Source organism: Solea senegalensis, linkage group LG1 (assembly GCF_019176455.1).
Source record: "Solea senegalensis isolate Sse05_10M linkage group LG1, IFAPA_SoseM_1, whole genome shotgun sequence".
Lineage (NCBI taxonomy): Eukaryota > Metazoa > Chordata > Actinopteri > Pleuronectiformes > Soleidae > Solea > Solea senegalensis.
Genome location: NC_058021.1, coordinates 35,439,414 through 35,456,417, shown reverse-complemented (window position 1 = coordinate 35,456,417; position 17,004 = coordinate 35,439,414). Strand labels below are relative to the sequence as shown.

The following is a 17,004-nucleotide window of genomic DNA, read 5'->3' as shown; positions in this document are numbered from 1 at the left end:
CCAGTGTTCCCTGAGGACCAGGGTTGGGAAACACTGCCAGAAAAGAGCCAGAAAATGTCCTGTAAGTGCTTTTTGCCCATTTTACCTGAATAACTTTCAATATCTGGCAGTTATTTACAATTTACTGCATGTTGAAATAGCGTATTAACAATTTAAAATGAAGAAAACAAAAAGTTTTATTTAGAAATAACACAGCAAAACAAAAATGCAAGCTTATGTACAGGCGTTTTTCCTATCTCTCCCATCACTGGAGACAAAAACGCAGATTCGCAGATTTTTCCGACAGCACAAACCGTTGCGTAACTATGGCGAAGCAAAGTTCGCTTATGCAAACGCATTGTTTGCGATACGCTCGGTGTTAAAGGATTAAAAAGAAAACTGTCCCTGTCATGATACATCTGTTTCTGATTCTTTGCAGGGGTTGTTGTTTTGTCTTGTTTTGAATTTGGAAATTGCAAAATGGAAACTGTAATTTGTTGTTATCTATGCAATGAAAAGGACATTTTGTTTTGAATATAATAGTATTTTGGCGTACAGCTTGAAAGACTATGATAAATGGGCCTTTTGAATCATTGAAAAATGTCTTTGAGGCCTAAAATCCAACATATATTCCTTTCCAACCTCTCAATATGACATGTGTCACTGTCACATGTGGCTCAGACACAACTATTTACTTTGTTGACCTAATATTCAATTGAAAAAAGCTTAAAAATAAAGAAAAACCTTTTGTTTTTGAGTGTTAAGGCTGCTTTCCAGGGGTGAACCTCAGCAAAGGGTAAATTTTGGAGACGACATTTTTTCTTGATTTTTAAATTGATTTCAAATTCCAGGATAGACAGATTGATTGATGTTATACATATTCTGTTATAAATGCTCTGTGGCAGGCTCACCACGCTGCTCTGACAGCATGATGCACTTCGATAAAAAGGCTCTTGCTTGCGGTCACACACGCATCGCCATGGCAATTAGCATTTCAATGTGTGTGCATGTGTGTGTGTGATTGACAGCCACCAAAGCTGGGATGTAAACAACACGGAGTGGTTGCTGGTGGTGGTGAAACCTTCACTAATAACTCTGCGTGACTCAAACACGTGACCGCCATGAAGAATAAATGAGGCGGATAATATTTATTTACCCACACGTCCGTGTGAGATAATGTGAGGTAAGGTGACATAAACTATTTATGACGTCCACGGTTTAATTAATCCTCATATTTCAGAGTGTAAACAGAGATTCTGTGCAGTCAGACATTGATCTAATCGCGGCGTGGATCTAATTAATGGTCAGTTAATGTGATGTGATTTCTCTCTGGCAGAGCGGTTGATGCCTTCAGCTCATTAAGTGGGAGAGGAAAAAAACACACAAAAACAACAACATGGCGGCCCGAGTCGCCATCAACGGAACATCATCAAACATAATTAATAGCATATGGCATATATATAGAAGTAGGTCAGCACTGTGCAGTGTTCACGTTGTGTTCACAACACCGCAACACTGTGTGGTTTGAGAGTCACAGCACATGCAGCTGCACGTTTGACCGTTATATTATTGCACGAATGGATGGAAAAAATATAAAAATATGATGCAAAAATATACAAAATAAAGTTAATAAGATAAATGTATGCTGTAATATTCCTGTTGCTGTTGACGTCACATGACTGATGACAGTTGTAGCCGGCAGGCAGGTCAACTCTTTGTCCAAGTCCTGCATCAGTCGCCACAGGAGGCAGGAGTGAGATACACAACCACAACTATTCCTGGATCCTCGTGTCACACACACACACACACACACACACACACACACACACACACACACACACACACACCTGTATCTGTTTCTGCATATTAACAGTGGCAGGCAGGAGCCACAGCTCGCTCCACCTGTCCTGACGAGACACCTGCTGGGAAATCAAGTATTTTTAGGAACACGCAGAGAGAGTGACTCCAGACCAAAATTGAGGCTTCAGTTTAGCTAGCCATATACAACATATAATGTGAATTCAAGTCATATTTAACAAAATAAAACATACACTCTGACATTAGTCATAAAATAAAAACTGTTGTGAACTCTTTACTAAGAAGTCAGTGAGAAAATCAGTCATGGATACTTTGACCTACAAATGTCTGCTTTTATTTTCAGGGTGTCATATTTCAATAAAACTTTTAAAACTCTCTGGATTTATCAGAAATTTCCAGAGACTAAAATTAATTTCAATTCAATTTTATTTGCTCTGTACATATTAATCCTCTACAATATTATACAGAGAACAGAAACCCAACAATGCGCACATTGAGCAAACAGTGAACTCCCTTTTAACAGAAAAGAGAAATCTCTGACAGAGCAGACCAAACATGTGCCTAGACAGGTTGTGGTGAAAGGAAAAATGGGGGACAAAGGAGAGGAAGGGGAGATTTGATCTAAAATAATACAAAAAAATCGTAATAATATCAAACACATTTCATATATACCCGTATAAACGTTTTGCTTTAACATGTTTATTACCGTACAACACACTCCATGACTCATTCTTTGTGCTTAAAAGTTAGATGTTTTAAGCAGTGATTAGGATTGAGCGGCATTAATAACGTTAATAATAATAATTAACAACTTTTTCACACATTCACTAACCCAGCTCTGCGTTTCTGAACATGTTATGAATTTAAATAGAATATTAATTCTACTTGTAGCTCTGAGCAAACGGAGCTGAAACACCTGCTCATAATCCACAAGGCTGAACAATTAATTGAAATACAGCCTACTGCAATTTTAAGATTTCTTAAAGCCCAAATGTGTGTCAAATTACCATTTTTGATTCATTAGAATTAAGAAAACATCTTTGTTTCTTGTGGACCACAAATAACACACAGTAATCATTTTATGTGATCCAGATGAACATAAGAATAATTATGTAAAGAATACCATTCAAAATGGTATGACTTTGTTCAGTTTTTCTGTTTGAAAATCGCCAAAGTCACGAGTTTCCAAACTTATTCCACCTACAATAATAGTGCCAGAGACCTGAAACACAATAATCTCAAATTATATTAATTTTAATTAATTTGGTTACATAAAAATGTTGACTCAAATGTTGCAGTGTTTACTGTAAATTGACCTGCTGTCAATAATCACCTCATGTTTGAATTACAAGAAATATAAAATCCACAAAGCATCTGTTTATTTAACATTTAAACATTGTTTCCTCCCTTTTCGTAACAAATGTAGCTGAAATGTTCTCCTTTTTCAACTCCAGTTGAGGAGTCACTTGGTGGTGGAGTGATATAATATATGGTGTAGAAAAACATCTAAACATATTTCAAGTACTGCAATCTCAAGCTAAACCAATTACTATGTATGTCCGATGTTTTCATTTCTTCAATTATTGGAAGTGGCCATTTAATTTGTCCTTTTAGCAACTTCCTGTCTACAGTTTTTGACGGATCAATCTGAATCAATATCCAACAGATTTGCCCCCCATTTTTCCTTTCACAACAACCCGTTGAGGCAGATGCAGCACATCTTTGAGTCTGGTTCTGTCAGAGATTTATTCTTCAGTTAAAAGGAGTTCTTTTCTCTCCACTGATACCAAGTGTTTGATCATTGTGTGAATTGTTGGCTTTCTCTGCTCTCCATGATGTTGTCTATGCACACAGCCTTGAGATAATGTATGTTGGGATTTGGTGCTATACAAATAAAACTGTATTTGAATTGAGTACAGACACAAAACTAGGATGTGATAAATAGGTCATAAATGTTCAGTAATGGTTAAGTTTAAGTTGTTCTGATTAAACTACTGTATTTTGGAGGAGAAAAAAAATTGCACTCAGAATAAGTCAGAGGAAAGTGCTGCACACGGGTTTAGGGTTTGAGGACCAAAAGGAGCCTTTTAAAGTCTGTCACTCACTGAAGTCTGTCTTCATCACATTAATCTAGTGCCACTTTAAATGCTTTCCCAAGGAATTTATTTGAGGAACTTGTCGGCTGAACACTAAACTGGTAATTACCTTGTGCTTTCGAGACCCGCTCGTTTTCTCCAAGGCTGAAAAAGAATGCACTCAGACCTCAGCGAAGACCTTGAGAGGAAGAGAGGAAGTCAGAAATAGCTGCCTCTTAAGTCCGTTCTGCTGCAGAGGAGAACGTCACGTTGTCCTTCATTTAGACGCTGCCACTGGCCTTTTCCTCCACGTCTCACAGTCGGGTCACAAACACTTCACAGCGTGTCAAGAGTCATTTGAAGCACCGCCGCTATTCTGAGCCCCCTCGCCATTTCTTCAGACTCATAAGTAATTATCATCTCTGCTTAGAGAAAAAAAGAAAAAGAGACAGTTATGAAGATTAAGAAACACAAGAAAATGAGCGAGTGAGTTTTTTTTTTGAATCGGCATCGACGTGTTCACACAGAGGAGAAGACGGAGTCTTGTTCCCCGAGAGACGGAGAATTAACGGCTCTCCTTTAATCATGCAAATAAAGTCTGGTCTTAATTTAGACATTAATTATGTCTCGTAATTTGGCAAACAGCTCACAAAGTCTGCCAAAGATGCCCCATGACAACCCGCACGTTCTCCTCTGCAGCCTTCACTCTGTTTCCTATCAGACACTCAATCAAATGATGGAGGCTTCGCTAATTTAATATTGAGAGACGTGAAAGTGGGGTGAGGCGGAGGAAGACGAGGAGGAAGTTAAATAATTAGACCTCTTTTCCTCTCATGACACCATGGGTGCCCAAACTTTTCTCCTTTGGAAAAAACTAAAACTTAATAGTGGGTCAAAGGCCAAAAATAAACATCTATTTTGTATTTTGTATTGTGTTAACCACTTAAAAGAGTATACTAGGATGTGCATTTTTTCATGTATTTTTAAAATTTTTTACTGATGCATCATGACAAAAACTTGGCTATGAAAGGGTTAAACATCATTAATGTTTGATATGTATGAGGACTGATGTTCATCGTTTGATAATTTTTTAAATCTTGATTATTGATACTTAAGTACAGTAAACATCATTTACTTTAAGACTTTTACTTAAGTAATATTATAAAAAAGTATCTTCCACTTCTACTTAAGTCATCTTTTGGTAGCATACTTGTTCTTTTATTCAAGTATCACCTTTTATGTTCTTATGTCTTATGTTCAAACTCAAAGTCTTTATAGTTCTTGCATTGTCCACAGGGACACAGTCCCAGACCTTCCTCAAACTGCTGCCGCAAAGTTGGAATCATGTTGAAGAGTTAAGATTGTTCTTTATTGGAGATAAGGGCCGAGAGCCCAAAGCCTAATTGAAACACCTGGATTCAATACGTCACAGGTGTGGCCAAATACTCTGTGCCCTACTTGGGGCAGTCCTGGGTAAGACGATTTGAAGCTACACTTTTGGTTTTTGTATACATATTTTAGTGGTTAGTTTAATTTAATTGGTTCTACATGGGTTTGGGCAATGTTTGTGTCGATATAAGATTCATTTTTGTGTTACTGTTCTTTTCTCTCTCTGTACAGTGTTTGCCGCTCAGTGGTCATGGGTTTGTCTTGGACAAGTACAAGTGTCACTGCAGGAAAGGATTCTACCATCCCAACAGAGTGGCTGTCAACGGCTTCACAAGTAAGTGACACAAACTATACTGAAAAACGTGCAGTCTGATCGGGAACGGTGTGCTCATAGGCAAATCAAAAGTGTTAGATCACTTTTGATCTTGACCCAGTCCAATTTGCAGCCTCACTGTGTCGTCATACTTTAACGTGGAGACGTGGGTGAAACTTCAAACCGGTCACAAGACTTGAGACTTCTTTCACCTCAATCCAAGTTTTGATATCTATTACGGTTTATAAACGATCACAGTTTAAATGTTATACTTTTTTATGAGCGTTCACAGATTTTATAATGAGTGTGTATTGCGCCGTGAGCGTGGCCATGAAAATAATCACAAAAATCTCTAAACAAACTCTTCTCCTGCCCACAATTTCCAACCTACACAACCTACATTGTTTACATAAAAGTGTTGCTATGGTTGTTGTCTAACCCTACGTGTTTTCATTTTCATATGACTGGCAGTTTTTTTTCTTAAAATCTCCTAAAAGTGCAGAGAGTGCTGGTCAAAGCTCTCATTGACTCCCATGTTAAAACTCACATTTCTCTGTCACTTCACACCCGTTTTTCTTACAAATTGAAATGTGGGAGCTCCTGAAAGCCTCCTGACACTCGCAAACCAAACATTTAATGTGTGTTGCTTTCTCTGTTTTTCACTGTATTTGCACAATTAGAAACAGGTGTTTGGAAGGGGGAGGGGGAAATCAGGGAGAGGGAGGGGCTTGTGAAACCAGCTGCAAGAGTTTCTCTCTCTCTCTCATTTTGGGTTCAGTTTGGAGAGTATTCCATACAGAGGGGGCAGCAAAACTCAACACTCTTTCTCCCTGTTGGAGAGCTTTGGCGACAGAACTCCTACTTTCAGGGCACTTTTCTTTTCAAACTGTCCATAAAGTGTCCTAAATGTCACACACTGGACCTTTAATGCCCTCATTTTGACATAAACAGTCTCTGTTGGTCAGGGTCCACAGGACCCGGATCACAGCTGATGAAGTTCTTTAGAGCTAGTTTGAGATTCACCTCAAGCTCGTCACGATTTGTTTGACGAAATCACATTTTAATTACGTTTTAAAAGGACAGTTATGAGCAGCGTCGTGATTTTATAACAATGTAGAGGACGCCTGAAGCAGCCTCAGTTACCTGGGGAGGTTAATCAGGTTCCAGATGGGAAATATCTTTTTAATGGTGGTTATTTCTGCACCTTTTATTCTGTGTGTGAGTTAATTAAAAAAGGGTCTTTTTTTGCAAACACAGAACCCCGGTGGTTTTCACCTGCCCACTTTCATTTAAAATCCACTTTTCCCTCGCGTCTCATTCCCACTCAAACCTCATCCACCGTGTTCCTCTGTGTCTATTTCACTTTCACTCCTCTCACCGTCTCTCGCAGACTCTCCCGCTCATTCACTCTTTACTTTTGCAGCTTTTATTGCTCCCATTTTATTTTCATGTCACATATTTTCCCCGTGTGTGTGCCGAGTTTAGCCGAAATTCTTATTTTTTAAATATTTTAACCTGAGTGACGTCGCTAAAAAAGGTGGTCAAACACCATTCCCACGACAAGTGATGCCCTGCACTGTGGTGTTTTTCACCCCCATGTGAGTAAATTGTGATGTCACGGACAAGAACAACTCATCGATAATGTCGCGGTTGTTACCATCGTTTCACAGCTCAACCCAATCCGCCGGCGATTTTGGTTATACTCTGCAGTCGCGTCTGGCATGGTCGCCGTTTCGGCAGTACAGAACCAATCACACGATGTCTTTGTGGTTGGTATAGAGGCGGGCTTAACTCGAGGAGACAGCGTCGACATCTTGTTTAAATCCAACCTGCTGGATTTTGATACCCTTTGGAAGAGCAGCTGTTCTTTTGATTTGGCTGCTGCTGACGTGTTCCACTGAGCTCCCCCGGGCCAAAGGTGTCGGACACCATTACTCGATCGTCATCGCTCCTCGAAAACTACTAAAGCACGTTTTAACTGACACATTGTTTGACGTCACTCTGCGTACGTCATCCAGGTCATTGGTCTGTTTGGTTTTAGGGCTGTCCAATTGCGTACAGAGACATTTTTACCTACGTCTGTTGGTCTCTTGGAAATGATAGAATTTGGAAGAATACTGAGCTCTTGAAGTAACATCATGATTGCCAACGTTCAGTGTTGTCATGTAACAAAGTACAAATACTTCACGTATCTGTACTTTACTTTGTTATTTATGTTTCTAGCCATTTGTACTCCACTACATTTCCTCTAACTGTCTTTGTTACTCGTTACTACCAATTCAAATCAGAAGAAGAAGAAGAGTTGGTATTATGGTCTGTATTCATATAGAGCTTTTCTAGGTGAAGTAAAGTCTAGTCTTTCTAGTGTTGAGATGTTGTGCAGAGACACATTGGCATGTAGACAAGTGGCCCCCTGGGAATGAAACTCACAACCTCTCAGTTGAACGACGACTCACTCTACCGCTGAGCCACCCTTCACTTTTTGAATACTTTTACTTTTTCTTCTAAAACTCAATGGAAATCTTTATCAGTCAGTGTCAGTCTTTGTTTTATGTGAACAAAAGACACATATACGCTGCAACAATGGGCTCAGTCATTTCTCCCAGCTATCGCTCTACAAACGCACAATGCCCTGCGTTGCAGTCTGCTTCCTGCATTTGTTTCAATTAAAGCGACCTACATCTTTAGGCGGACCAGAGTTCGCTTCTTTCTTCCCATCACCCAAAACGAACCGGACTTGCCGAGCAAAGGAACTAGGGTCCGATTAAGAAGGAGCTGGCATGAAAGAATGCAGCCTTAATGTGCTTTCTGGCACAGATTGTGTAGTGACACGGTTGTTGCATTGGAAATGGAGCATCTCTGGAAGAATTGGAGCAGACAGAAAAAGAAGTAAGAAGAGTCTTTAATCCTGCCTGATAAAAATCCACGTGTTTGATGTGAGATTGAACACACAGGTTAAAATCTATATAAATCTGGTATGAAATGGGTTTTTTTGACCAGTCGGGGATGGTGTTTGTGCAGACACACACACTAACTTTCACCTTCTGGAGTTTGCATGAAAGCCCACAGTGCATCTGTGTGAGTGTGTGTGTGTGTGTGTGTCAGATAATAGAGAGGAGAAGAAAAGCCTGTTAACGAGGCATAGTGCTGCAGTCTGGTCCACCATGGGGCCAATAACAAGCCCATTAATCCACAAGGGGACCAGCCCTGACACTGGTTTGCAGAGAGAGCAGCGCGTCTCACTCTCCTTTGTCTCACAGTCATCTTTCCACTGTTGTCTCCGTCTCTCTCGCACACGAGCGCGGCAGAGGGAAGAAGACGGCGTTCTTCTGTGTTGTAGAGCCGTCAGATGTTGTGGCAACAGACCAGTAAGCGTGAGCTGCTGCTGCTGCTGGAGGAAATGAGTCACAGCGGCGCAGATAAGTGGTCCTGTTTGAAGGGATCAATGATGTGCCGAGTCATGGCTTTTTGAAAAATAGGCCAGTTTCCTTTTAAAGGCAAAAATCCCTGCAAATCTCAGAGACAATGGCTGTTTGCAGTAAAGCCTCCATAAAAGCCACACACACATATATATATATATATATACAGTATATAGGTCCACCATTCTTTATCCATCCAGCCATATGGGCATCACCCGGGGGATTTTTCTATACAAAGCAATAACAAGCGTGCTACATTCATATTTCCCTGTGGGTTTGTTTGGTTTGTTTCACCTCAGTTTACAGAGGGAGAGGGTTTTATTTTGAACATGTTCCTTCACATTCAGAAGCATATTTTTATACCAAGTGTCTTTCACTGTTCATGGTTGTGTAGTTGGTCTATATCAGGGATGGGAATTGGTGTCAGTCTGACTGATAAAAAATGTAGAATCTGATACTATCTGAAAATGCTATATTGACTGTAAAAATGTACATAGAAATCAGCAAACGTATTTTAGCTCAGTTATGTTTGGGCTGTTTATGTCTTCTTTTTGGGGGGAACACTTGTGACACAGTTGGGAGAATGATGTCTTTGTAATGACTCAGCACAAATGTGTCGTTAACAGCTCCATGTGTTCATAAATGGTCTACAGTTTGGCCTGTAATGACTGTAGACACTTCTATTTTTGATATCGGTATTGGATACAAAAAGTGGTATGGTACCATCCCGACTTTATATCACCTTTGAGTTTATTACTGAATAATTAGTTGCAAATGCTGAGTCAGCATTATTTTTTAATTTGTGGTTTTCTCTTTTATAGATGTGGTTCTGTGCAGCATTTTTGGTCGACCTTGTTTTAAATGAATTGCTCTTTAAATGAAAGTTTAAGGTGAATTAATGATCGCAAAATAGTTGCTTAGTTGGGGATGCTGAGCCAGCATTTCCAGGTCTGTTTTTACTATTTTCTTTCTTAGGTGAATCATTTGATGACTCAGGTGTGTTGGTGGTTTCCCCTGCTCCAAATGAATGGGTCGTTATCAGACCTTTGCAGTACACTCTGATGTGAAAACATGCAGTGCAGTGAGTCACTAGGACCAGGTTTGAGAAACCCTGAGTTAGGAATGCTGGGTCTACATTTTCCAACTATTGTGCTGTGAAAGTTCATTATGTCTTCTGACTGAACTTAGTTTTTTGGTTAGTTTTTTAAAGGCAAAATGAAGTTTCCCTTACCTTGTTAACCAGCTTGGATGTGTATCTTCCGTCTTCCTCAGAACTGTCACCTGATGTCAGGTAGTGATGTAAGAAAGATGTAAGATACAGTTGGAAATTACTTCCAACTATTATTTTCCCATTCTCTTTGGCAGCCCATAGACAACCCATGCAGACAGTTGACTTAGTTTGTGACTGACTGAGTACCTGCCAGGTCAAGGACTTACAACTTTTGTAAATGATGCTACTCCTATTCTACTCCACATTTTAAACCCTTCATTCAGTCTAGGGCTGATTTTGAATATGTAATTGTGATTATTTGACAGCAGTATCAGAGGGGAAAATGGTCATTTTTTACATGATTTTTCTCATTTTCACTTTCAAAAAACATTTATCCCTTGAACACCGAGCGTATCGCAGACGACACTTTGCATTACCGTAATTACGCGGCGGTTTGTGTTATTTGAAAAATTCCAACGGTTTCTTGAAAAGCTGAGAAGCTCAAAGTCAACGTGTGGTTATTACGGTAATTTCACACTGAGACAAAAACTCAAACTAACATGCAAAATCTGGTGATCCTGTACAAGTACAGCATAGTTTCCAAATATAACTTGTAGTTTGTCTTCATTATAAATTGTTAAAACACTATTTTAACATGGCAGTAAATTGTAAATAACTGCCAGATATTAGAATTAATTCTGGAAAAATGAGCAAAATCACTTAACTCACATGACATTTTTTGATCCTTATAGGTTAAAATTAGCACAAAAAAAGTCCAGAAGCTTAGGTGTTCAAGGGTTAAAATGATTGAAATTAGATGTTTGTGCAGATCTGTGAGGAACAAAGATGCTTTAAGTTAATTTAGACCCATTTGCTGTAACATTACAGGAAACATCCCTTTGTTTTAAAATGACGATGCTCTACTTCGTCTCCTCTCCTCACCCAGATCTTTCATCAAGTGTTTGAAAAAATATAGATCTCTTTGGTTTTTAATCAGCAAACCACTCTATATACTGTACACACAGACTTCCCATCCACTCCATCCTTGTCAGGATGAAATAACAAAGCGCCGGCGAGTGCGAGTGTGTGTGCTTTCCTCCTGAGGTAGCGACAGTCATCAGCCCCGTATGATATTCCAGTGACCGAGCGCGGTGCAGCAGTGTTGACTTTTCATGTTCACACATATAGATCCGGCTCTCCTGTGTTGACACAATGTCGATGAATCCTTGTAAGGTCAGAGAGGGATGAACATATACCTCGTGGAAGCCTCAGTCTGTCAAAGACAGACTTCATCCCCCCTTTATCTTTTAATACTGGACTCAGCAGGAACACAGAGGGGAAATTCAATAACAAGGACACTCGCAGTAAAAAAACAAAACACATGTTGTAGCAAATCCTGCTGCTTTTTTTACCTTAAAAAGACAACACGACGTATACAAATAATGCATGGAAATATGCACTTATAGGTCTAGTGTTGCAGGAAAAGTCCCAATATTACTTTACTTATCAATTAATAATTGATTAATAGAATAATTGCTGCAGACATAGTTCGAATAAATGAGAGTTTCTTATATTTTGACTTTCAAATCAAAATAATTGGTGACAAAGAGCTAATTCGTGCATAATGAAGCGACTCATTTACAGCCATATTTGAAACACCAAAACCTACCAAAAACCTACACCCCAGCCCGCCCACTCCGCTCTGCATCGACAAACCGGCTTGCTGCTCCCTCACTGAGAGGATCACAGAGGCACTCGCAGAACTCGAGACTGTTCACTGTCCTCGCTCCCAAATGGTGAAACGATCTCCCCATCGACATCCGGACAGCTGAAAGCCTCCACATCTTCCGACGCGACTAAAAACACATTTCTTCCGACTCTACCTCGACTAAGACGACAAAAAAAAATAAATAAATAAATTGTATTGCACTTATGACTAGCACTTCATAGTTTGTTCTACTTGAAGCTCTTACTTACTTCTAGCTCTTATTTGTACCCAAATGTTTAAATGCACTTTTGTAAGTCGCTTTGGATAAAAGCGTCTGCTAAATGACATGTAATGTAATACCTAAAATCATTTTTGAATGGTTAAACAAATAATTTCCAAAAGATGTTTGGAAAAATCTGCAAATTTATCCCTCCGTCCCACAAAAACTCTCCCGCGACCTATCGCTGGTTCCTGCCCCAGACTTTGGTAATCACTTCTCTATCAGGTCACAGATTATAGTCAGGAAGCAGAATTTGTGACAATTGCAGAACCGTCCTCCCCATTGAAAGTGATGGGGTAAAAAAAAGGATTAAAAACACAGAAAAATCACTTCTTTCTCTTCTGTCTTTAACAGGGTTGAATAAAAAGGGAAACGCTGCAGACAGCAGTCCCAACGCAGACGAGGGCTCGTCCAGCGACTGCCTGCCGTGTCAGGACGGCTGCGCTTTCTGCAAAGACGACACGCCGTGTGTGGCGAGGGAGGATGGCGCCCTCCGCCTCGCCGTCCTTTCCTTCCAGTGCCTGTGCATGGTCATCGTCTTCATCAGCATGGTGGTCATCTACCATTTCCGCAGGAATAAGGTAGGCAACGCGCATTTCATTTGTGGCAGGGTTCAGTCGTCGTTCGTCGTAGCCGTCTTTTTATTTTTAGTTGACTAAAATCTGTGTTTCTTTGTGGGATTTAAATGTTTTTTCATCATCTCTATATGAATATGTTATTATTGATGTCCGTTTGAACTACATTTTAAATTTCAAATCTCTGACTGAACCAGACTCAAATATGTGCGGCATCTGCCAAGATAGGTTGTGGTGAAAGGAAAAATGTGGGACATGGGAGAGGTGGGGGACAGAAACGACAAGAGGGAGGTGAGGTAGAAACAGAAGAGAGAGAGCAGGAGCAGAAATCTAACAATTGTGTGAAGTTATCCGTTTATACAAGACAGTTCTGACATGTTTATAGAACTACAGTCATTTATACGAGCAGGAGCAGAGATTGTTGATGCAAATTATACTTAAGTATAGCAAAAAAATAGTATGATATGAACAATAATAATAATAATAATAATAACGATAGCCTCGAAACTGGATCTGGATCCTACAGCCTGCAAGATGAGGACACAGAGAGAGAGAGATGTCGTCTCTTCTTTATCCATACGCCTTCATTTCTGACGTTTTCCTTATATGTCCTCTGTGTTGACATAAACTTGAGAGTCAACATGACCTTAAAGGAAAAAAGCATTTACATTTCTTACATTTCTGCCGCGGTCTTCGTAAATTTGTCGTAAAACATCTGGAAACACTGACACTAGAACATCTAAAATACAGTGTATATAGTCAATTCTATCCCTAATTTAACCGTCAGGAGGCATAGTGAGCAGCCACAGAAACATTAAAATAGTTTAAAACTGCTAAAAAACTAACTTCTATAACTCCTGACTGCAGAAATGACCTACTGTACTTTTAACTACAAACATTGTTGTGATAAAGTTCATTGATTTACTAATGTCACTTTCCGCCAGAGTGAAGTGACTTTTGAATCTTCGCTTCTGTCAATTAACCGGGTTAATTGTTTTGAGCATTATTATAGTCTGAAAATAAATGTAATCTTATCTTCATCCCGCTGGTTAAACCTGAAACTCTTCCATGATATGAGTCACAGTCCAAACTAATCCCGCTAATCTGATCGGACTACGTTTAAGAGCTTAGTTTCTTTCAAAAATCTTTAGTCTTTACATTCATGTCCATAATATAATTGATTCATTCGCCTTAAAGATTTGACATATTTGAACATTTCACATGTCAGCCATGTGACGTTATCCAGCTGAGGCCAGTTGTTCGTGTTGTTTTATGTGTATTTTTAAACGAGAGGCGCAGCTGTTTCCTGCTCCTTCAAAGACGCCCCTGAAGCATCTTGTCAATTAAAAAGACAACGCTTTGTTTCAACATTTCAGTTTAAACAAAGCGTCGTCTATAAAAAAAGTCCTTCAGTCACAAGGCTTCATTGTACTTTGTTGGCTGTTAACCAACAAATCCTGGAATATTATGATTTTATAGAAACATTTAAAAAACCTCTTGTGTTATGTAAATGTATGTATTTATGAAACATCATTGTTAATGAGGTTTTTGCACAAATTACACAGTAATGGAAATTTAAGCTGTGTTTATTCATAATTTTGTATCACCAATCGACCAAAATGTTGCTGTCTATCACAGCTTTATCTTAAAAACCTGTGATATTTGCTTTTCTTTCTGTTATTTCAAACTCTCTTACACTTGGCAGCTAGAAGTTAAATATTTGTTGTGTCTTTTATTTGTTCTCAGAGCATCAGAGCTTCAGGTCTGGTTCTGCTGGAGGCCATCCTGTGTGGAGCGCTGCTTCTCTACTTCCCGGTAATACTGTGTATACGTTTTTATTTCTGTGTTTGTGAGGTCCAAAAAAACCATAAAACCTTATCTTTGTGAAATGAGGCAGTACCTAATATCTGAGGAACTGGTTAAGTTTGGGGTGAATTGTAGAATTGTGGTTTAGTTAGGGTTATGCATTAACTGGTTATGGTTAAGGTTAGTGATAATGCTGTGTTAATGGGTGTGTTTGCGCTTGTTGATCCTTTTGCATACTTATTCCTTGACGTTTTTCCACTGATAGAAGAATCTCCCGGTTGACCGAAGGCTGACGTTCACTTTGACCTTCGTCACTTTCTCGTTCGTCTAAAACAAAAACCTAATCAGAGCTCAGAGCTGCAGTGACGACACAGACGAGGTTACTGTCATATACTGAAGCCTTCAGTTCATAAATCAAAGTGTTTTGGTGGTTTTATTTGTTGTTTTATTCAGGCTGCACAGTGTCCACAGGCGAGGGTCTATGGGTGTGTGTGTGTGTGTGTGTGTGTGTGTGTGTGGTAAAACAGGATTGGCAGGGACAAATATCCCAGGGTTTGTTGGTGACCCCCCGCTAACTGTACACAGAAGAGGCCAGTGAACTGAGCAGCCTGTCAACATGACCATCTGTTGACCAGACGCTCAAACAGACTGTTTTCATTCAGGTCCTCACAGAGGAAAAAACACCTCGCTCTTTTAATCCGACCTTAACCTTTGAATATTTGATGTTTTTAACTTTTTGTTTTCCTTTACTTTACACTAAAACTCTTGCTCTTTTAAAACATTAAACAAAAATTACCAAATGACAAACATGTGTAAAACCATAACGGCGTCTGCTTCACTCATTATTATCATCATTATTATTATTATGTAACCTCCCACCACTGTAATCAGTGAGAATCAGTGTGTGTGTGTGTGTGTGAAACACTGTTTGCCTCGTCGCTGAAAAACCTCATTATTCACACGGATGACCGGCAGACTCCTGTCCGGCACCAGCATCGTGCCATCGATTCACACAGATCCACCATCATGTCTTCCTCTTGGGCGCTCGGGGCCACTGACTAATTGCAGTTTAGTCGCAATCATGTGGAGCTCTATGCTTAGCAAAGCAATGCAGAGTAAATGTAATTAAAGCCAATTGATTTAGAGCCCGCTAATCAATGCAATTTGCTGCGACAAGGAGCTGGAAAGTAATAATGTTTGAAATGTGCAAAGGCAAAGAAAGTGAGGCGGGCGCGGCGGAGAGTCGAGGTTCCGCACCAAAACAAGAATCAAACGCTGCACAACGAGGACCAGGTGCTCATGAGCAGATGTGGAATCAGAATGATTCCTTTAAGATGTTGACGCTCTGTTCCATTCTCAAATTTGAATGAGGCTGCTTGAAATGTTTAAGGGTTAAATTAGTTCCTAACTAACCTCGGGGGAGAGCCATGTTCTTTTTCACCTCACCTTGGTCACATGCTTGTGCTAATGTTGCATTAGCATGCGGAGCTAGTAAAATGCTACTGTCAAGGAAGTAGAGCCAAAGTCAGACGTATGACGTCCTCCCATCTTTTATTTGCAAATGCTAATTGCTTAAGGGCGAGTTCTGTCCAAAAAAACATGTTTAAGTGGTTTTATGAGACTGTCCTACAAGCAACGTGACTATGGTTCATATGTTTTTAAAATAGGCGCCCCCTAGTGGGAGTATAAATAACAGCAATCTGGAACCTCGAGGAGTCGAGGAGCTTGGACAAGGTTTCCATCGGCAGTTCGCTTAGTGGTTAATGCATTGTACATTATACGTAACACGTTATTTTTCTGACTGTAATGTGACTTATTGCCTAGTGCTAACCTCACTAAAGTCGCTGTTGCCTCAGCACGGCACAGCTCAACTCTACACAGCTTGGGTTATATAGAAATGCTGAGCCATTTGTAGTGTGTATATACAGTAGTGTGTACAACACCACTGAATGGACCACAGCAGGTACTGGTAGCTGCTGGAGGTACTGTAGGTTATTGGCCAGTGAATGAATGAATGAATGAATGAATGAATAGTGAGTGATCTTCTTGTGTCTGTATCTCTTTGGTGTGGCGATGGCGGTGGAGGCTAAAAATAGATTTGTTTTGTACAAAGAGAACTTCACTTTCTTAGGTTCCTCTGTGATTTTCGCCTCGTTTAGACACGACAGAGTTATTTTCTCCGCGGCTTCATCGCACAGAAGCGGTCGCTGCGATCCCGCTTTGATAAAACATCTCCCAGCGTAGATCTGTGTGTGTTAGATTGATCTCCGCCCTGATGCATTTCCATGTCTCTCTCTCCCTGCGAATCTCACACGAGCCATGCGTGGCGGCAGCGACGCATCACTCTCAATCTAAATATAGCTCTTCGCTGCTTCTATTTTAAATAATTCCACTGTATTAGGCAAGAGGAGATACATCTCATCTCTTTGCTC

General features: G+C 39.9%; 1 protein-coding gene across 2 annotated transcripts in view; it reads left to right on the top strand.

The window, feature by feature from the left end:
• gpr158a (G protein-coupled receptor 158a) overlaps positions 1-17,004 on the top strand; it is a 72,150-nt gene that overhangs the window by 29,633 nt on the left and 25,513 nt on the right. For both annotated transcript variants that reach the window (XM_044024958.1, XM_044024966.1), the window contains exons 3-5: positions 5,493-5,595; positions 12,546-12,772; positions 14,513-14,581. In XM_044024958.1, the coding sequence (XP_043880893.1) occupies positions 5,493-5,595; positions 12,546-12,772; positions 14,513-14,581 (399 nt within the window). The remainder of the gene's footprint in view (positions 1-5,492; positions 5,596-12,545; positions 12,773-14,512; positions 14,582-17,004) is intronic.